Source organism: Maylandia zebra, linkage group LG8 (assembly GCF_041146795.1).
Source record: "Maylandia zebra isolate NMK-2024a linkage group LG8, Mzebra_GT3a, whole genome shotgun sequence".
In the NCBI taxonomy this organism is placed as follows: Eukaryota; Metazoa; Chordata; class Actinopteri; order Cichliformes; family Cichlidae; genus Maylandia; species Maylandia zebra.
In genome coordinates this window covers 22443569-22459955 of record NC_135174.1, presented here as the reverse complement: position 1 = coordinate 22459955, position 16387 = coordinate 22443569, and the positions used below count along the sequence as shown (strand labels likewise).

At 38.0% G+C, this 16387-nt stretch overlaps 1 protein-coding gene and 1 non-coding gene across 2 annotated transcripts; both read left to right on the top strand.

Moving 5' to 3' along the window:
- The first annotated feature begins 563 nt into the window (after positions 1-563).
- LOC101474318 (alpha-N-acetylgalactosaminide alpha-2,6-sialyltransferase 1) lies at positions 564-10414 on the top strand. Its single transcript, XM_004556804.4, has 9 exons — positions 564-784; positions 946-1240; positions 1702-1864; positions 3038-3200; positions 3873-4011; positions 4099-4202; positions 5173-5256; positions 6465-6564; positions 9375-10414. Exons 1-9 carry the CDS (start codon positions 690-692, stop codon positions 9546-9548), a joined length of 1317 nt encoding a protein of 438 aa, XP_004556861.4. The 5' UTR covers positions 564-689; the 3' UTR covers positions 9549-10414.
- Positions 10415-13077: 2663 nt separating this feature from the next.
- Positions 13078-13192, top strand: LOC111500633 (U5 spliceosomal RNA). Its single transcript, XR_002721189.1, has one exon. It is a non-coding gene; the product is annotated as a U5 spliceosomal RNA (small nuclear RNA).
- The last annotated feature ends 3195 nt before the right edge of the window (positions 13193-16387 follow it).

The window sequence follows — 16387 nt, the reverse complement described above, 5'->3', positions numbered from 1 at the left end:
CAGGGCCTGATGCACTGTTCCACTGGGAAACATACAGCAGCTCTGGGAAGCCCACATTGTCCAGGTCCGCGCACACTACGGTGCGGAAGAGCTTCCAGTTTTTAGTAGACATGACTTGGGGTTCCCCCCAAAACAATCCCTCGCCACAATCTACACTAAGCACAACTGCCCCTTCGGTATATTTAATGGCATACACATACCCTTCGGCGCCTTGATATTCTAACTTAAATACAGTCCCATCTACGGGGTTTTCACAGCGTTGCTTTTTACGTTGAGGACCCCGACTGCATACTCCTGAAGACATACCTAGAGTGGCTGTGGTATGGGTAGCACACCTGAACGCGCATGCGCACACGCACGAAACCGGTCAAACCGGGTGTCATCTTAAACTAGTGCCATCTTACTTGTGTCTTTGTGAACTCTCAGCAGTCACACAACCGGTTTGGTTGGCCACTATCTTGAACTAGTGCTATCTTACTTGTGTCTTTGTGAAAATCAGCAGTCGCACAACTGGTTTGGTTGGCTGCCATCTTGAACTAGTGCTATCTCACTTGTGTCTTTGTGAATTCTCAGCAGTCACATCAAGTTGTTAAATACTCCAGGTGGTTTTTCGACCTCTGAGCAAATCTCAGAAGAAAGAGAAAATACTTTTCTTTTTAATTAAACAGCAAAGCCTTCACTCAGCAGTGATGGCGGTCCAAAAGTTCAGGATTTTTTCTTTGCTCGTTTTTGTAACTGTTGGTTTTCTGGTGTTTATTCTGTCACAGGAACATTTATCAAAAAGGTCAGTTGGGTTTTTTTTCTTTGTTTTTTAATATTTTGTGTTGATATAAAGAATCATTAAAAAGGGAACTGTGAACTGATTTGCTAGTTCTGTTATTTGTACTTTGCTATTTGTTTGTCATTTGTTACCTCTGTTGCATTTCTGCCTAATTCCTGATTCAGGAGGACAACTTTCTCAGGAAAAAATGGACACAAATGGGAACATTTTTCTCTTGACAGTGTCATTACATTTTTGGGAAAAATCAAAAAGACATCTGCACCACCTTTTGTGTGTACCACAGCTGGCATAGCAAAAGTTATTTCAACAAAAATGAACCCAGTGACAAAATCTAAAACCCCTACACGCGGAGCCATGGCTGAGACTCCTATGCCTATCCTCTACAAAATAAATTTCACAAAGCTTCCTCAGTGGGATTTTGATGATGTTTATAACCAGGATGCACCACCTAGACCGACAGTAAGCATACGAGCATATGAGAGAAGTAATATAAATGCAGTTCCTAACTTTTCTGTGTTTGGGTATAGGCAGCACTGAATTCTGCTCAGCCAAGCAGTCAATCGTTTTCCTTGTGACCTATACATGTACCTTGTTTCCCCCTTTAAATTCATTATTTTCATTTTGTGGAGCTGTTTTTCTACCTTTGTGGCTTCGCATATGTCTGCCTTCACTCTTTCCTGCAGTGATGCACCAATTATGAAATTCTCTGCTGAAACCAATACAGATGTTTAAAAATAACTATCTGGCACATGGCTAATGCTAACACTTATTTTACTCTTGCTTTATTACATTTTTTCTGTCATTTGGTTCTCCCCGTTTTGAATTATTCAAGGATGTTATTTAATAGAGTTGGATAATTATATCACAGCAAATTCTGTCTTTGGCTAATTTCCTGTATTTAATAGTTTTATGATTTTCAGGCATGTGCCCAGTCTCTGCGAAACTCTGACGATGAAAACTTTAAGAAGGCTTTTCTTCCAAACATACGTTTGTTTCTACACAAGGACAACATCAACATGAGCGAGTGGAATCGGCTCTCACATTTTAACAATCCTTTCGGTTTTATGGAGTTCAAGTACGACGGTAGGTCTTTTAGTGACACACCTATTTTCTTTTGTTATGACACATCCTCAAGCAACTTTTTGGCACATGAATAGGCGACTTGAGGCTACTTCTCAAATCAATGTTCCCCTATCCATTTTCCTATGCTTATCCAATTCAGGGTCACATGGTGTTGCTATAGGTTACCACCTGCAATATGCAGACTCTACGCAGAAAGACCAGGGCTGAATTCAAACCCAGGCTTGCTGTGAATTTATGGTACCAAGCTTGTGTCCAGCTGTGTGTATTTGCTTTCTGAGAGTGGTTTCAAACCAGCACTTTCAGTCCTCCAAAATCCTAGCTGCATGTTGCTCTACATTAATGACCCCATGTGTTAGTTGAATGCTGATTGGCTGACAAGGGGCTAAAACAATGAAGTTAGCAACAGCTGAGTTCACAAGGAATGAGGGGAGCAGCTATAAAAAAAAATAAAAGATCTTAAGTTTGTTTGTTTGAGGTTGTTTTTTGATTTGTCAACCCAGACTAAGTGCCTTTCATAGTCTTTTGTTTTGGACTACTTCAGGAGCTCCAGGTTTTCTTGTTGCACTTTTGTTCTAGCTCTGGTCAGTTCATGACAACATGAACTTTAAGTTCTTGTCTGCATTTCATTATGTTTCCTGTTATATTTTGAAAGAGGTCCCCAGTTTAGTTTTAAGTTTCCCCTGTGACGTCGTTATGTTCATGTGTGTCAGCTGTTTCCTCATGTGTTGCCACTTCTCCTGATCACCTCATGTCTGTATTTAAGTCCTTCCTGTGTTCAGTGTTGCATCCTCCCTCATATGTCTGTTTGCCAAGCCTAACAAGTTTATTTTGTATCACCAAGTTTAGTTTATTGCTAAACACTGGAGCAAATAAAACTACCATTTTCAGTTTCAGCTTGGCCTCTGTGTTTTAGTCTGCAATTTAGGTCCTTTCATGCCTCCCTCCACACAGACCATAACAAATTTACTCTAGTTTTGCTCACTGAAAGCTCTCGTCCCTTTTAGTAAACATGAGCAGGTGAGTCAGGTAAAGCTGAAGAAACAGCTGTTAATGCATGAATAAGAGTTATGGCCTTCATCTTGCTTCATTGTTTTCATATACAGGATACATTACTATGCTGGAACTACAGCACTCAGAGTAAACACATTTTTGAATTTTTCTTTTGGTTTGCAGATGTGATGAAGTCAGTGAAGTTGATTCCAAAGCCAAAAGAGCCGTTGCTCCTCCCAAAACCCGGTGGTGACGGTTGTGTGCGCTGTGCTGTGGTAGGTACTGGAGGAATCCTGAACGGCTCAAAGAAGGGGGTGGAGATCGATGGCCATGATTACGTTTTTCGGTAAGACAAACCCCCAAGCAAACCTCTTGGCTTTGTTCGACAGGCACTAGGCCCAGTGTAGAAAAGATAAAGCAGTGTAAAGCATACCCTGCTATATCTTTCTCTGTGACTTTCATATAGGGCTGGGTATCGTCACTGATTTCTAGAACCTATTTGATTCTGATTCACCAGAATGGGTGTAGAGATTGATGCGCATGATTATGTTTTTCGGTAGGAAAGGACAAACAGAACAACACTATCAACTATTAAGGTGTATCTTTTACTAAAGTTAGCTTTAAAACATAAGAACGCTAAAAAAGATATAAAAAAAAACATGAGAACGGTTGCTGATCAGCAAATTCTTTGACAGTAAAAATGTGGTACTGTATCTGATAGCTCACCTGCTTGTGGTGTAGAAACTCCAAAATGTATTGTTCTCTTTCAAACATCAGTGTCGTCATAGAGTCAGAATGGAAAGCGTGTTAAGTGAATTAAGTTTCAGTAAGAGTATGTTCTGAAATGTTTTGGGCCAACACTTCAGTGGTATTGCTGAAGGTGGTTGATTCCACAAGAAAACCATTCTCCCAAAATGAAAGCAACGATTGCTTCTCAATTGATCTGAGCAAATTACTAAGCTTAAACATTTGAAGCCAAGCTTAACATCTGCAACACCTGCTTCTGCCTGTGTGGCAGGATGAATGGTGCCATCACCAAGGGCTTTGAAGAAGATGTAGGAAACAAAACATCGGTGTATGTCCACACAGCCCACTCCATCACTTCATCTCGTTACATCCTTAAAAAACACGGATACAAAGCTGCTCCTCATGATGAGGTAATGAAGCTTTTCATTGGCCTTTGATTTTTGTTTTATTTCACTAGAGTAAAGATGGCTTCTCTGTCCTCATTTTCCTTCTGGCAGGGTATAAAATATGTGATGATTCCTGAGGGGATGAGGGATTACCAATGGCTTGAGGGCCTTCTCAAAGGAGAAAAGGTCTCTGCTGGTCCATACCGCAACAGACTGTGAGTATCAACTAAATGTTATGTGCTGCTGCAGTATTTATGGCTTTTTGTGGTGTTAAATTAAAATAAATTCAGAATCTGTGACATTTTTATTCAAATGCTATAACATACATTTTATTAAGTGTCTATTAAAACTGTACATTTAAAAAATAGAACTTTGTAATAAGTGTTTTGCCTTAAATTTAATAATAATTTTACAAATCATTTATCTCTTGCTCAAACAACTTTCTGGGACCTTCCTCTGTGGAGTTTCCGTGTTCTCTGTGTGCTCATGTGGTTATTCCCTTGCTGTTCCCTCAGTCCAAAAACATGCATTCTGTTGATGGTGATTCTAAATTAGTCTTATTGTAGGTGAAATAGACATGCATGTAAAGTGCTATATAAACATTTGTGAAAATTGTTTGAGTGATGGTCAGATAAGAAAAGCACCATAAGCCACTTCATTTCTTTTTTGCTTTGCTTTTTTACTTTTTAAGTATTTTGCCGGTTCAGTTACTGTTGAGAAACATCTGCTTTCTGTTTGTGCAAATCAAGCCTTCATTTTGGTGAAAGTGAGCTTTTAGGGGAATAATCAACATTTACTTTATACTGATAAGTCAAACCGTAAGACGTGTATTGCCACTTGAATTTAAAAGACTCTTTAAAGCAGAATTGTTTATGTCAATTAAATTTCATTTGCAGACAATTAATTGAGATAGTTTACTACGGAGAAGTGTAAACTTTTCTTTCACTTAAGTAAATGCACACTTTTTTTTAATAACTACACGGCTGTTCTGCAGACCATCTAAATTTTGTGTCATACATGCACACTCAGACTGATATTCAGGTAAAAGTTTTTTGGTCTAAAATGCACTGCAGGCACATAAGCATATGTTTCCAGCTGTTCACTCCAGCAAATAAATTTAATAGCATTTGAGAAACTAAAACATCTCATCATCCTTTCATTACTCCTATTGTTCAACCCCCCCAGGCCAAGGACCTACTATTCAGGGCAGTACAACGAGAGCCGCTTCTACGTTCTGCATCAGGATTTCCTCCGATATGTGCGGAACAGGTCAGCCTTCTTTCACCATCCACTCCAGAACATTTATTTTTAAACAGTGCAGACTATTTATTCTATTTTTTTTTTAAATTTTATTTAAAGCCTTAAATTATTTAAAGCCTTCTCTTAATTACAATATTAAAAGTTGTTAAGTTAAATTAAAAAAAAATGTTGATAAAAGTTGTTAAATAAGTTGAAGGTCCATAATGTTTGATTATTTTTTTTTAATCAAATGATCCAAACAATATTGAAGTACAGATTTTATGCATAGTCCAAGTTAACTTTTCCCATTGTAACAATATGTATACAAATACAAACAGACATTTTGCAGTTCTTTCTGCTTACATTGAATGAGTAGCAGCCAGGTTCTGCTAATCAAGGGGAAGTTTTCTGCAGTCATTGCTCCAGACCATGCAGATGTGTGCTAACACCATGCTACAGTCTTCCCAACAGTGGGTGTGTGATGGTCAAAGAAATTGCAAAAACCGCAATAGCTACACCTTAGATTCTAACAGTCTTAGTTAGCATGTTAATTGTTAAAGATCATGACATTACAATGAGGAAAATGAAAAAGCCTCTACTCTCTAAAAAAGAAATGCAGCACTGTTTAGGTTTGAAGAGTTCTATCTGAACAAACCGCAGGACTTCTAGAACAATGTCCTTTGGACAGATAAGCCCAAAGTGGAAATGACTGCCCATAATGCACAGCACCACATTTAAATACAGCATATCAGCTCAAACGCCTCATATTGACTGAAACCACAGTGCGAGAGGAAAGATGATGAGTTGGACTTGTTTTCTAGCCATAGCAAATGGACATTTTATAGTCGAAGAGTTAAACATACACTTGTCTGTATATCAAAGTGTTCTACAGCCAAATGTGAGGCCGCCTGTAGAACAACTAAAGCCAGCCAAACTGAGTCATTTACTAGGACAATGATTCCAAATCAAGCAGCAAGCGTACAACAGAATTGCTGTGGAATCAAGGTGCTGCAATGTCCCATTCAAAGTCCAGACCACAACTCAATGGAAATGTGAGGTGAGAAATTAAGACACCTGTGCATAAACAAATGCCTACAAATATTGAACTTAAGCAATGTTGTACAGAAACATTCTTCCACAACAAAGTGAGAGACTGTTAGTAATACAGAAAACAATTATTACTTCAAGTTATTGTTGCTAAGGCCAGTCCTACAACCTATTATATCATTGCATTACAGGTTCTTGAAGTCACCCAATCTGAATAAGAGATACTGGGCGAGGGTCAGACCAACCAACGGAGCATTCACTCTCTTCCTGGCTCTGCACACCTGTGACACAGTGAGTTAACACTTGATTTTAACTTCTTAACATTACAACTACTTCTAACCACACCTTTGGAAGAATGCAACACACCATGTGTACATTAACTTTGTATTAAAAGCATATTAACGTCAAACTATCTTATTACTGTTTTAGCAGCATATTTCAACGTGGAAAGACCTTCCCAGCAATCATATAATAAAGTTGTATTAAAGCTCTGAACCACTGTCAGGGATAAGCTGAAGGAACACTGACTTTTTGTGTACCCTCCTAGGAAAATAAGATAAGATGTTTAAATTAAAACTGTAAAATAAGGTGTGTCACCAGTTTTATTGAACTGTTCCAATGTGTGAAGACAGACCAGCTGGACAGCATCGATAAAACTGATGTCACACCTTGTTTTACACAGCTATTTAATAAACTTGTCAAACAGATTCATCAAGTGTCTATAACATGACCCAACTCAAGAGCTTCATGCATTTATATAAATTTCACAATGGTAACTTTATCATTTACTTTGAATTATTGGCAGTTTCTCTTAACAGCTTTCTTTTTTTTTTGGACACTTTTTATTAGCTGTTAGCCAAAGTCTGATGTGTTACTATTGTCAAGAGTTTTCTTTTTTTAAGGCCTTTTTTGGGGTGATTTTTCTTTTTTACATTCTCACAACAGGCTAATTGTGTTAGGGTTCAAAGATGGACCAAAATTCAGAGTAAAACAAAAACCAAGACTTATCACACAGTGATCAGTGCTAGTTAAAGGTACAGTTTCTTTATTTCTCAAGGACAGCAAAGAATGTGAGAACTTCACTCAGAGATGGAAAGACAGGACAGGAGACAAAGCAAACATTCAAAGAATAGAAATGCTAAGGGATACAGTGGCTTGCAAAAGTATTCGGCCCCCTTGAACTTTTCCACATTTTGTCACATTACAGCCACAAACATGAATCAATTTTATTGGAATTCCACGTGAAAGACCAATACAAAGTGGTGTACACGTGAGAAGTGGAACGAAAATCATACATGATTCCAAACATTGTTTACAAATAAATAACTGCAAAGTGGGGTGTGCGTAATTATTCAGCCCCCTTTGGTCTGAGTGCAGTCAGCTGCCCATAAACATTGCCTGATGAGTGCTAATGACTAAATAGAGTGCACCTGTGTGTAATCTAATGTCAGTACAAATACAGCTGCTCTGTGACGGCCTCAGAGGTTGTCTAAGAGAATATTGGGAGCAACAACACCATGAAGTCCAAAGAACACACCAGACAGGTCAGGGATAAAGTTATTGAGAAATTTAAGCGAATTCAAGCGATTATTCCAAAATGGAAGGAGTATGGCACAACTACCAAGACAAGGCCGTCCACCTAAACTCACAGGCCGAACAAGGAGAGCGCTGATCAGAAATGCAGCCAAGAGGCCCATGGTGACTCTGAGCGAGCTGCAGAGATCTACAGCTCAGGTGGGGGAATCTGTCCATAGGACAACTATTAGTCGTGCACTGCACAAAGTCGGCCTTTATGTAAGAGTGGCAAGAAGAAAGCCATTGTTAACAGAAAACCATAAGAAGTCCCGTTTGCAGTTTGCCACTGGCCAAAATGCAAAACGCTATGTGTGGCGGAAAACTAACACTGCACATCACTCTGAACACACCATCCCCACTGTCAAATATGGTGGTGGCAGCATCATGCTCTGGGGGTGCTTCTCTTCAGCAGGGACAGGGAAGCTGGTCAGAGTTGATGGGAAGATGGATGGAGCCAAATACAGGGCAATCTTGAAAGAAAACCTCTTGGAGTCTGCAAAAGACTTGAGACTGGGGCGGAGGTTCACCTTCCAGCAGGACAATGACCCTGAACATAAAGCCAGGGCAACAATGGAATGGTTTAAAACTAAACATATCCATGTGTTAGAACGGCCCAGTCAAAGTCCAGATCTAAATCCAATCGAGAATCTGTGGCAAGATCTGAAAACTGCTGTTCACAAACGCTGTCCATCTAATCTGACTGAGCTGGAGCTGTTTTGCAAAGAAGAATGGGCAAAGATTTCAGTCTCTAGATGTGCAAAGCTGGTAGAGACAAACCCTAAAAGACTGGCAGCTGTAATTGCAGCAAAAGGTGGTTCTACAAAGTTTTGACTCAGGGGGCTGAATAATTACACACACCCCACTTTTCAATTATATGTTTGTAAACAAATGTTTGGAATCATGTATGATTTTCGTTCCACTTCTCACGTGTGCACCACTTTGTGTTGGTCTTTCACGTGGAATTCCAATAAAATTGATTCATGTTTGTGGCTGTAATGTGACAAAATGTGGAAAAGTTCAAGGGGGCCAAATACTTTTGCAAGCGACTGTATTTGATAAACTGCATATTTAAAGCTCTAGGATATCCTCAGATTGCACCGTGATTTGCACTGTTGCCTCACAGCAAGAAGCTCCTGGGTTCAAATGCAGCCTAAATACATTTGCACCAGCTTTATGCTGTCTAGGCGAGGTGGAAAGCAGTGATAGCTCACGTAACATCTGCTTGCAACTTGAAATCGTGAAAATTTGAATTTCCATAATTGTTCTCCCTTTAATATGTTACTTCTCTAATGATAAAAGTAATAATTATCATTAGAGAAGATAGTGAAGATAAAGGTATATTTATATTTTTATTTAACATTAGCTGTTGCTGTTAAAGAAGGAGTTAAAGATAAACTAATAAACTGGGCTTGTTAAAGTGGCTCCCCAGGTGTTTTACTAATTCCAAAAGCAGTTATGTCATTTTTATCATTTATTATTTCAGTGTAATTCAGTCCCCTTTTTATTTCTCACTACTTCATCTTCAGGTGGATGCATACGGATTCATGAGTGAAGAATTCAAGAAATACTCCAACTACTATTATGACAAGTATGTTAAAACCAGGGTCGTTTTCTATTCCAACCACGACTACATTCAAGAGAAGAACACATGGAAAAACCTTCACAACAGCAAAATATTAAATCTGTACCAGGGAGTGTAAGTAAACCCAGGACTGTAAGATCTGCAGCAATGCTGCAACGGCAAGAATAAAAGCAATGGGATAAGGAAGAGACTGTTATTTACCGATTATTACAAGTCAAACAGATAAGGTTCAGATAAGAGCGTTGTTTAACAGCACCATAAACATCTTCTCCACAATCAAGTTGATTCTGTTCTCTTCCAGTTAAGATCCGGTATTATAACCACACATTTGAGTAAGTCAGTGCGATCTAGGATGAAATTTACACTTTTTCTGTTTCTAGCCCCGTATTCAAATTTCATTTCTTACAAATCAATATTCAGAATTTATTCAGAATGATCCATACATGTTTAACTATATATAAGTATATACTCATATACAGCACATAAACATACACATAAAACAATTTCAACACATAAACCAAAACAACAACAAACTACATTTTTACATAAACTAAGCAACCTGTGGTTAACAGCCACTTAATCTCTTACCTAATTTTTATTTCTAAGTCACAAAATACCTTAATGAACACTTTAAGCTTGGGTTACTCTGGCCTCGATCTATAAAAATAAGGACAAGGCTTCAATAGAACATAATGAGACAACTCAATAGGTATGACAGGATTAAATAATGCTATCTGCACACATAGTAATGGATTCTGGGTGCACATGCAAGGCCTACCAGTTCTTACAAATAACAATCCAACAGTCAACACCACTCCTTTAAAATGCAGATTACACGTGTTATTAGGCATGTAATGTAGTAATAATGTATTATTTAGTTTTAATGCTTTGGTGATTGTCAATTCGTTTCTGTAAAAGAATGTATATGTAAAGTATTAAAAGTAGCCAGGATGTGGCTGCTGGTATTAAACTTAAATGAAGTGATGTGATGTTTTTTGACTGTTAAAACTACTACAGATGAGATATAAAGGCTATAAATTGTTTATTTTGGCCCGTGGATGGTTAAATTGTTTCTCCAATCTGTATCTATCTCAGACAGTTGCAGTATGGGCTTTGAGATGAGCTCCTGCAGTAAACAGCACCACCTGCAGCTTTTTCAGAGCAGGACTTTATCCAAGTGCTGTACTTTAGTACGCCTTTGACTTACTTTAAGATAAGATAAGATAAGATAAGATAAGATAAGATAAGATAAGATAAGATAAGATAAGATAAGATAAGATAAGATAGAACTTTATTAATCCCTCGGGTGGGTTCCTCTGGGAAATTCGGTTTCCAAAAGCACAGCACCGACAGAAGTTACAGTTACAGAATATTATATATATATACACACACACATAAATATAAATACAGAGACAAATATAAATAAAATATACGAAGGGGGATAAATAGAATAAATAGGAATAAAAATAAAAATACAAGTGAATTGCACATTTCAAGTATTGAGGTCTATTTGCACCGTTGACTATTTACAAAAGTATTGCACAAAGGTATTGCACAGTGAGGTGAAGAGGCACTACAGCTTAGTTGTTCCCCCCTCCTTTGTCCTCCTGTTTCCCCTCCCTCTCCCCTCCAGAGAGGAGTTAAACAGTCTGATGGCGTGTGGGACAAAGGAGTTTTTACTATATAATACTGATATACTTTACTATACAATACTGATATATAGTACTTTGTACTATATATCAGTATTGCAGTAATATAACGTAGCGTTACTGTTTTAACATAATAATAATTAGGTGAGTGGGTTTTTTTTTATGTTTTGTTGAATGTATCTTATTTAATCACACTGTTTTAGTCACAAGTGAAACTAAATAATTTTTTTAAATGCATGTTGTGATGTTTTTATCTTCTTTCCTATTGATGATTTTGTATCTTGTAAATTAACCGTGTCACCCAATTCTACACACAGACACTGTACTTCAATACTTTTTTCATTATTTTTTTTCTTATTTCATACAAATATTATGTTGGGTATACTTTACTAGTATTGAGTTGTACTCTGGCCTTCAGTGCTACTTTAATTCTTTATGGTAAAGATTCAACACAGTGATGGAAACATTCCTTGGAGATTTTGGTCCATGTTGAAATGATAGCATTGTGCACTCTCCAGTTCCAGAAAGCAGTGGCACCCCCTGTGGGCCTCTGCTGCTGTAGCACATCTGCTTTAAGATTTGACATGTTCTGTTCTGCATATACTGCCACCCTTCTATCACCTGGCACATTCTCCTCTGATTTCTCGAATCATCAAGCCACTTGTTTTACTTATTTATTTATTTTAATTCCTTTTCACAGCTTTCTCTATAAACCGTGGACACTTCGAGTAGATCAGCAGTTTCTGAGACACTGCAACGAGCCCATCTGACACCAACAATCAAGTTAAAAGTTTAAAGACACCAACATCACTTCCCCCCCCCCCCCCCATTCTGATGCTCAGTTTGAACTTCAGCAGCTCATCTTGAATACATCCACATGCCTAAATGCACTGAGTTGCTGCCATGTGATTGGTTTGATTTGATGTTTCACATTGTTTGTTCGTCTATTTATTTATTTATTTATTTATTTATTTATTTATTATTTCAGCGGTTATTGAGCTATTATTGACAGTTGATTTTATTCTGCACTGGCTTTTAATGCATTACTTCAGATGGGCAGCTTAGGCTAAATCCTAATTGCTCATATTAACTAGTGTGCATTGTCCCTTTTATATTTAAAAAAAAAATCAATAGAAAAATCAGTCCCCAAAAATGGGATGTGGTCTCCATAATTGTGAGTTCAGCTTTACAGATTTCCCCCTACATCACTGCTCCGAGTGGGGCGGTGACTGAGTAGGGGCGTGTCAGGGTTGACTGACAGGTGTCCTGATACATGGCCTTGTTAAAGTGGACCTTTTCACTGTATAGGCTGTGGGAGCAGTTTTAACTACGTTTTTTTGTGTGTGTGGCACAGAGCATCCGAGAAGTTTGTGCTTGAGTTTTTGGTGAGTGAAATTCTGGTCTTTAACGAATCTGTGACTTCCCGCACATTAGCAGACACGTATGTGTGTTACCTGATAACTTTACGCTCCACCCTTTAACCCATCAGTTCTGGATCCGAAAGTCAACATGGCGGCAACACAGCTAAAGCTAAAGCTTTGAAATGTGGAATAAGGAACAAATTCGTGACGTCACGACGGTTACGTTTACACGGGGCGTGACTTCCGAAAATAAATGATACGGTTAAACATTTAAAAGCGTTCAAAAACATTAGCGCAATGCTTCACCATGCTTTGCGAGGTAAAAACAATTATAGGAAAAAATCTTACGCGAATAAATAAGAGCTCTGCGTTAGATTTTAACTTTTTAACAACCCGGAAAACCCCCACGGAATCCCATCATGCATTGCGCTTACTGTTGACGGTTAATCTAATGTGAATAAACTTACAGCGTTCACATTAAAAGTCTTACCCTGTGCATTTATATTGTTTTATTCACTACTGCATTGTGTGACAATGAGTGGTCTTTGTCATTTATAAATGCTCTTTCCCAGTGAACCGTCACTTTACACGGCTTTGTTGTCAATGGGGTCCTGTTGCGGTGTTGCTATAATTTAGTACACTCTTGTTTCTCTTCAGATCGTATAAATCTTTCGCCTTTTACTAAAGATTTCCGTGGAGAGGAACAATAAGAGTTTCACCCAATTTTTTGATGCCCTGCGTTTAGCGGGGCTTGTTAACTATGTTCAAAAGAAATAATGCACTGGTAGCGCAATCGCGAACAATGTTAGTATTGCAACATCTTCAAATGTAGCCAGTAATGTTTTCATTTTTCATGTACCCGTTATTGTTGTTACAGTATATAACATAGTGAGCACGCTGAACTATAGCAGTTTATCACAGTTATTATTTTCATATTTTACGTTGGTTTTTTTTCCCATTTATTCACATTAAGATTTTATTTTATTTTTTAAATGTTTCTATTCGTTTCATTTATTTATGTTAGTTTGTTAGTCTTTTTCTAATTGGAGTTCAGAACAATGCAAAAGAGTAAAATTAAGGACATTTCCAAAATATTTTTATTTTATTCAACATCATGTTTACTTGATGAATGTTCATTCATCTATCGCTTCCACTTATCCTTTTTAAGGTCACGGGGGGGCGCTGAAGCATATCCCAGCTGTCTTTGGGCAAGAGGCAGGGTTCACCCTGGACAGGTCTCCAGTCTATCACAGGGCTAACACATAGACAGAGACAAACATTCGCACTCACATTTACTCCCGCATTCACATATATGGGCAATTTAGTGTTTCCAATTAACCTAACGCCACTAACTGCATGTCTTTGGACTGTGGGAGGAAGCCAGAGTACCTGGAGAGAACCCACACAATCACGGGGAGAACATGCAAACTCCACACAGACCCCGGCCAGATGGTGGAATTGAACTCAGGACCTTCTTGCTGTGTGGCAACAGTGCTAACCATTGGTGAATGTATATTTAGTTTTGTTTTTTTTAACAGTAGTATTTAACTTTTTTAGTTTTGTTTAGAGTAGATTTTAAATTTTTGTTTTTAACACCTCACACATGATCTGGCATCAAAGTATTTCCCTGACGTGCACCTAAGCTGCAAACCTGCTTGACCTCTTAGGTCATCTAGATCAAGCTGCCTGGTTATATTCCAGGTTTCCATTAAAACTGTTGGAGAAGCTCATACTTTTTGTGTTCAACAACCTATTAAACCGTGTTAGATGTGCTCCAACAAATCAGTGCTTAAGGGTGTTTAGTTCCTGCTCTTAAGTATTTTACAATTGAAAAACATATTTTAGGTTTAATTAATTTTATTGGACTACTGTTGAGCTGTTTGTTTGTTGTTTGCTCAAGAAAGATGTTAAATCTTTATATAATTTATATAAATCTCCTGTGTTGTAATTCTGGTTACCCATTATCACTGATGAGGCTGTTATTAAAACAAGAAGGTGAGTGTTGATTTATTGGAATAAGACATAACCAAATCAGCCACGGATTACAAATAGTAAAAGACTTGAATGTAGTGGAGTAAAATGTGCAATATAGATGCAAAAGTCCCATTTTTCTAAGGCATGATCCCTGATTATACATTATGCTATGTATCTTCAGTATCCCCCACCATATTACACCTCAACTACCAGTACGAACCATTTAAACAAAGTAGGATGAAGCCATGCTTTCATGTTGTTTAGGTCAAATACTACCTGTATGTCACAAAACAGACTCATCCAACAAGCAATGTTTTTTGTTTTGTTGGGGGAGGGTTCAGTCTTCAGTCCAGTTTTAAAGATCCTGTGTAAATTTTTAGTGGCACCCAGCGTGGTCTTCTGCTGCCAAAGCCCATTTGTGTCAGGGTTATACGTTCAGAGATTATCTTCTGCATACTTTGGTTGTAACGTTCAGTTGTCTGAGTTACTGTTGCCTTCCTATCAGCTTGAAGCAATCTGAATCTGGTCATCCTCATCTGACCTCTAGCATCAACAAGCCTACAGAACTGCCACAGACTGGATATTTTCTTTTTTTTTTAGACTGCTCTCTATAAACCCTAGAGTTAGTTGAGTGGGAAAATCCCAGCAGATCAGCAGTTTCTGAAATACTCAGAGCAGCCCATCTGGCACCAAGAAGAATGCCACATTGAAAGTCACTAAAATCACTTTTCTTCTTCAGTTTGTTGCTCAATTTGCAGGTTATCTTGACTATGTCTCTGTGCTTAAATGCACTGAGTTGCTGACATGTAATTACATATTTTTTAAGGCGTCATTATTAAGTCCTAGGCAGCACACAGTGGTGCAGTAGTTAGTACTGTTGCCTCACAGCAACGTTCAACTGCACCATCTGGCCAGGGCCTTTCTGTGTAGAGTTTGTATGTCCTGTATTTGTGCGGGTTCTCTGCAAGTACTCCAGCTTCCTCCCACAGCCCAAAGACATGAAATTAGAGGGGTTAGGTTAACTGATAAATTGCCCTTCGGTGTGAACATGAGTGTGAATGGTTGTCTGTCTCTCTGTGTTAGGCCAGCAAATGACTGGCAACCTGTCCAGGGTGTACCCCGCCTCTCGCTCTATAATAGCTGGAATAGGCTCCAGTCCCCCGACAACCCTGACAAGGATAAGTGGAAGAGAACGGATAGATGGATGGATTATTATGTTCTTTGCATCCGCAGGTTAATCAAAACCTGCCAGTGTTTTGGTTAGACTGTAGATTTGAATTTACAACTTCTAAACTATGAAATCTACTACCATTGCATATGAGATCTGTGGCTATTGAAACTTTTAAAGAGCTGTTAAAGAGTTTTTAGTATAGGCTTGCTTTAAACTAGTGGATAATGTTGTTGTTTTAACACTTATATTATATTTTGTATTTGTTTTCTTGCTTTTCTTAAAAGGTGCTATTTAAATACATTTTATATACTTACTTAAAAAGTAATGAAAAGAGTGCTGTAATCTACCCGAGCACAAGAGGGCGCCTTTGAACGCTTTGAAATATTTAAAGCGAAGCGGTTTTAATGATATCAAACGTTCGAACATAAACAAAACCAACAAGAATAAAATTCACTCTGGAGAACATGGTATTCTTTTCTTTAAAAATGACTATAGTACTAAAACCAGATTACTGTAGCTTATTAGTCACTAATTGTTCCAGCTTTAATCCTATAAATAGACTTTTAGCCTACTTCTTATTCATGAACATATGAATATACGCTGAGCATACCTCTGTAGCTACCCTTACTCAAATTTTTAAAAGCAGGACTTAACATCAGGCAAATATTGCAACCTTCATTTACTGACTATAGACTGTTACTATTATACTCACATGTTACTTATTAATAAAGTGAACAAATCACTATTTAAATCCCGTTTCCGCCTAAATGTCCCTTTACTCTGTGAGGAATAAATCACACAC

Excerpts from the sequence above, each read along its gene's own strand:
- LOC101474318 (XM_004556804.4), top strand. The coding sequence starts at position 690 with ATGGCGGTCCAAAAGTTCAGGATTTTTTCTTTGCTCGTTTTTGTAACT. Across the intron at positions 1,241-1,701 it reads ATGCACCACCTAGACCGACA|GCATGTGCCCAGTCTCTGCG; the intron begins GTAAGCATACGA and ends TATGATTTTCAG. Across the intron at positions 1,865-3,037 it reads TATGGAGTTCAAGTACGACG|ATGTGATGAAGTCAGTGAAG; the intron begins GTAGGTCTTTTA and ends TTTGGTTTGCAG.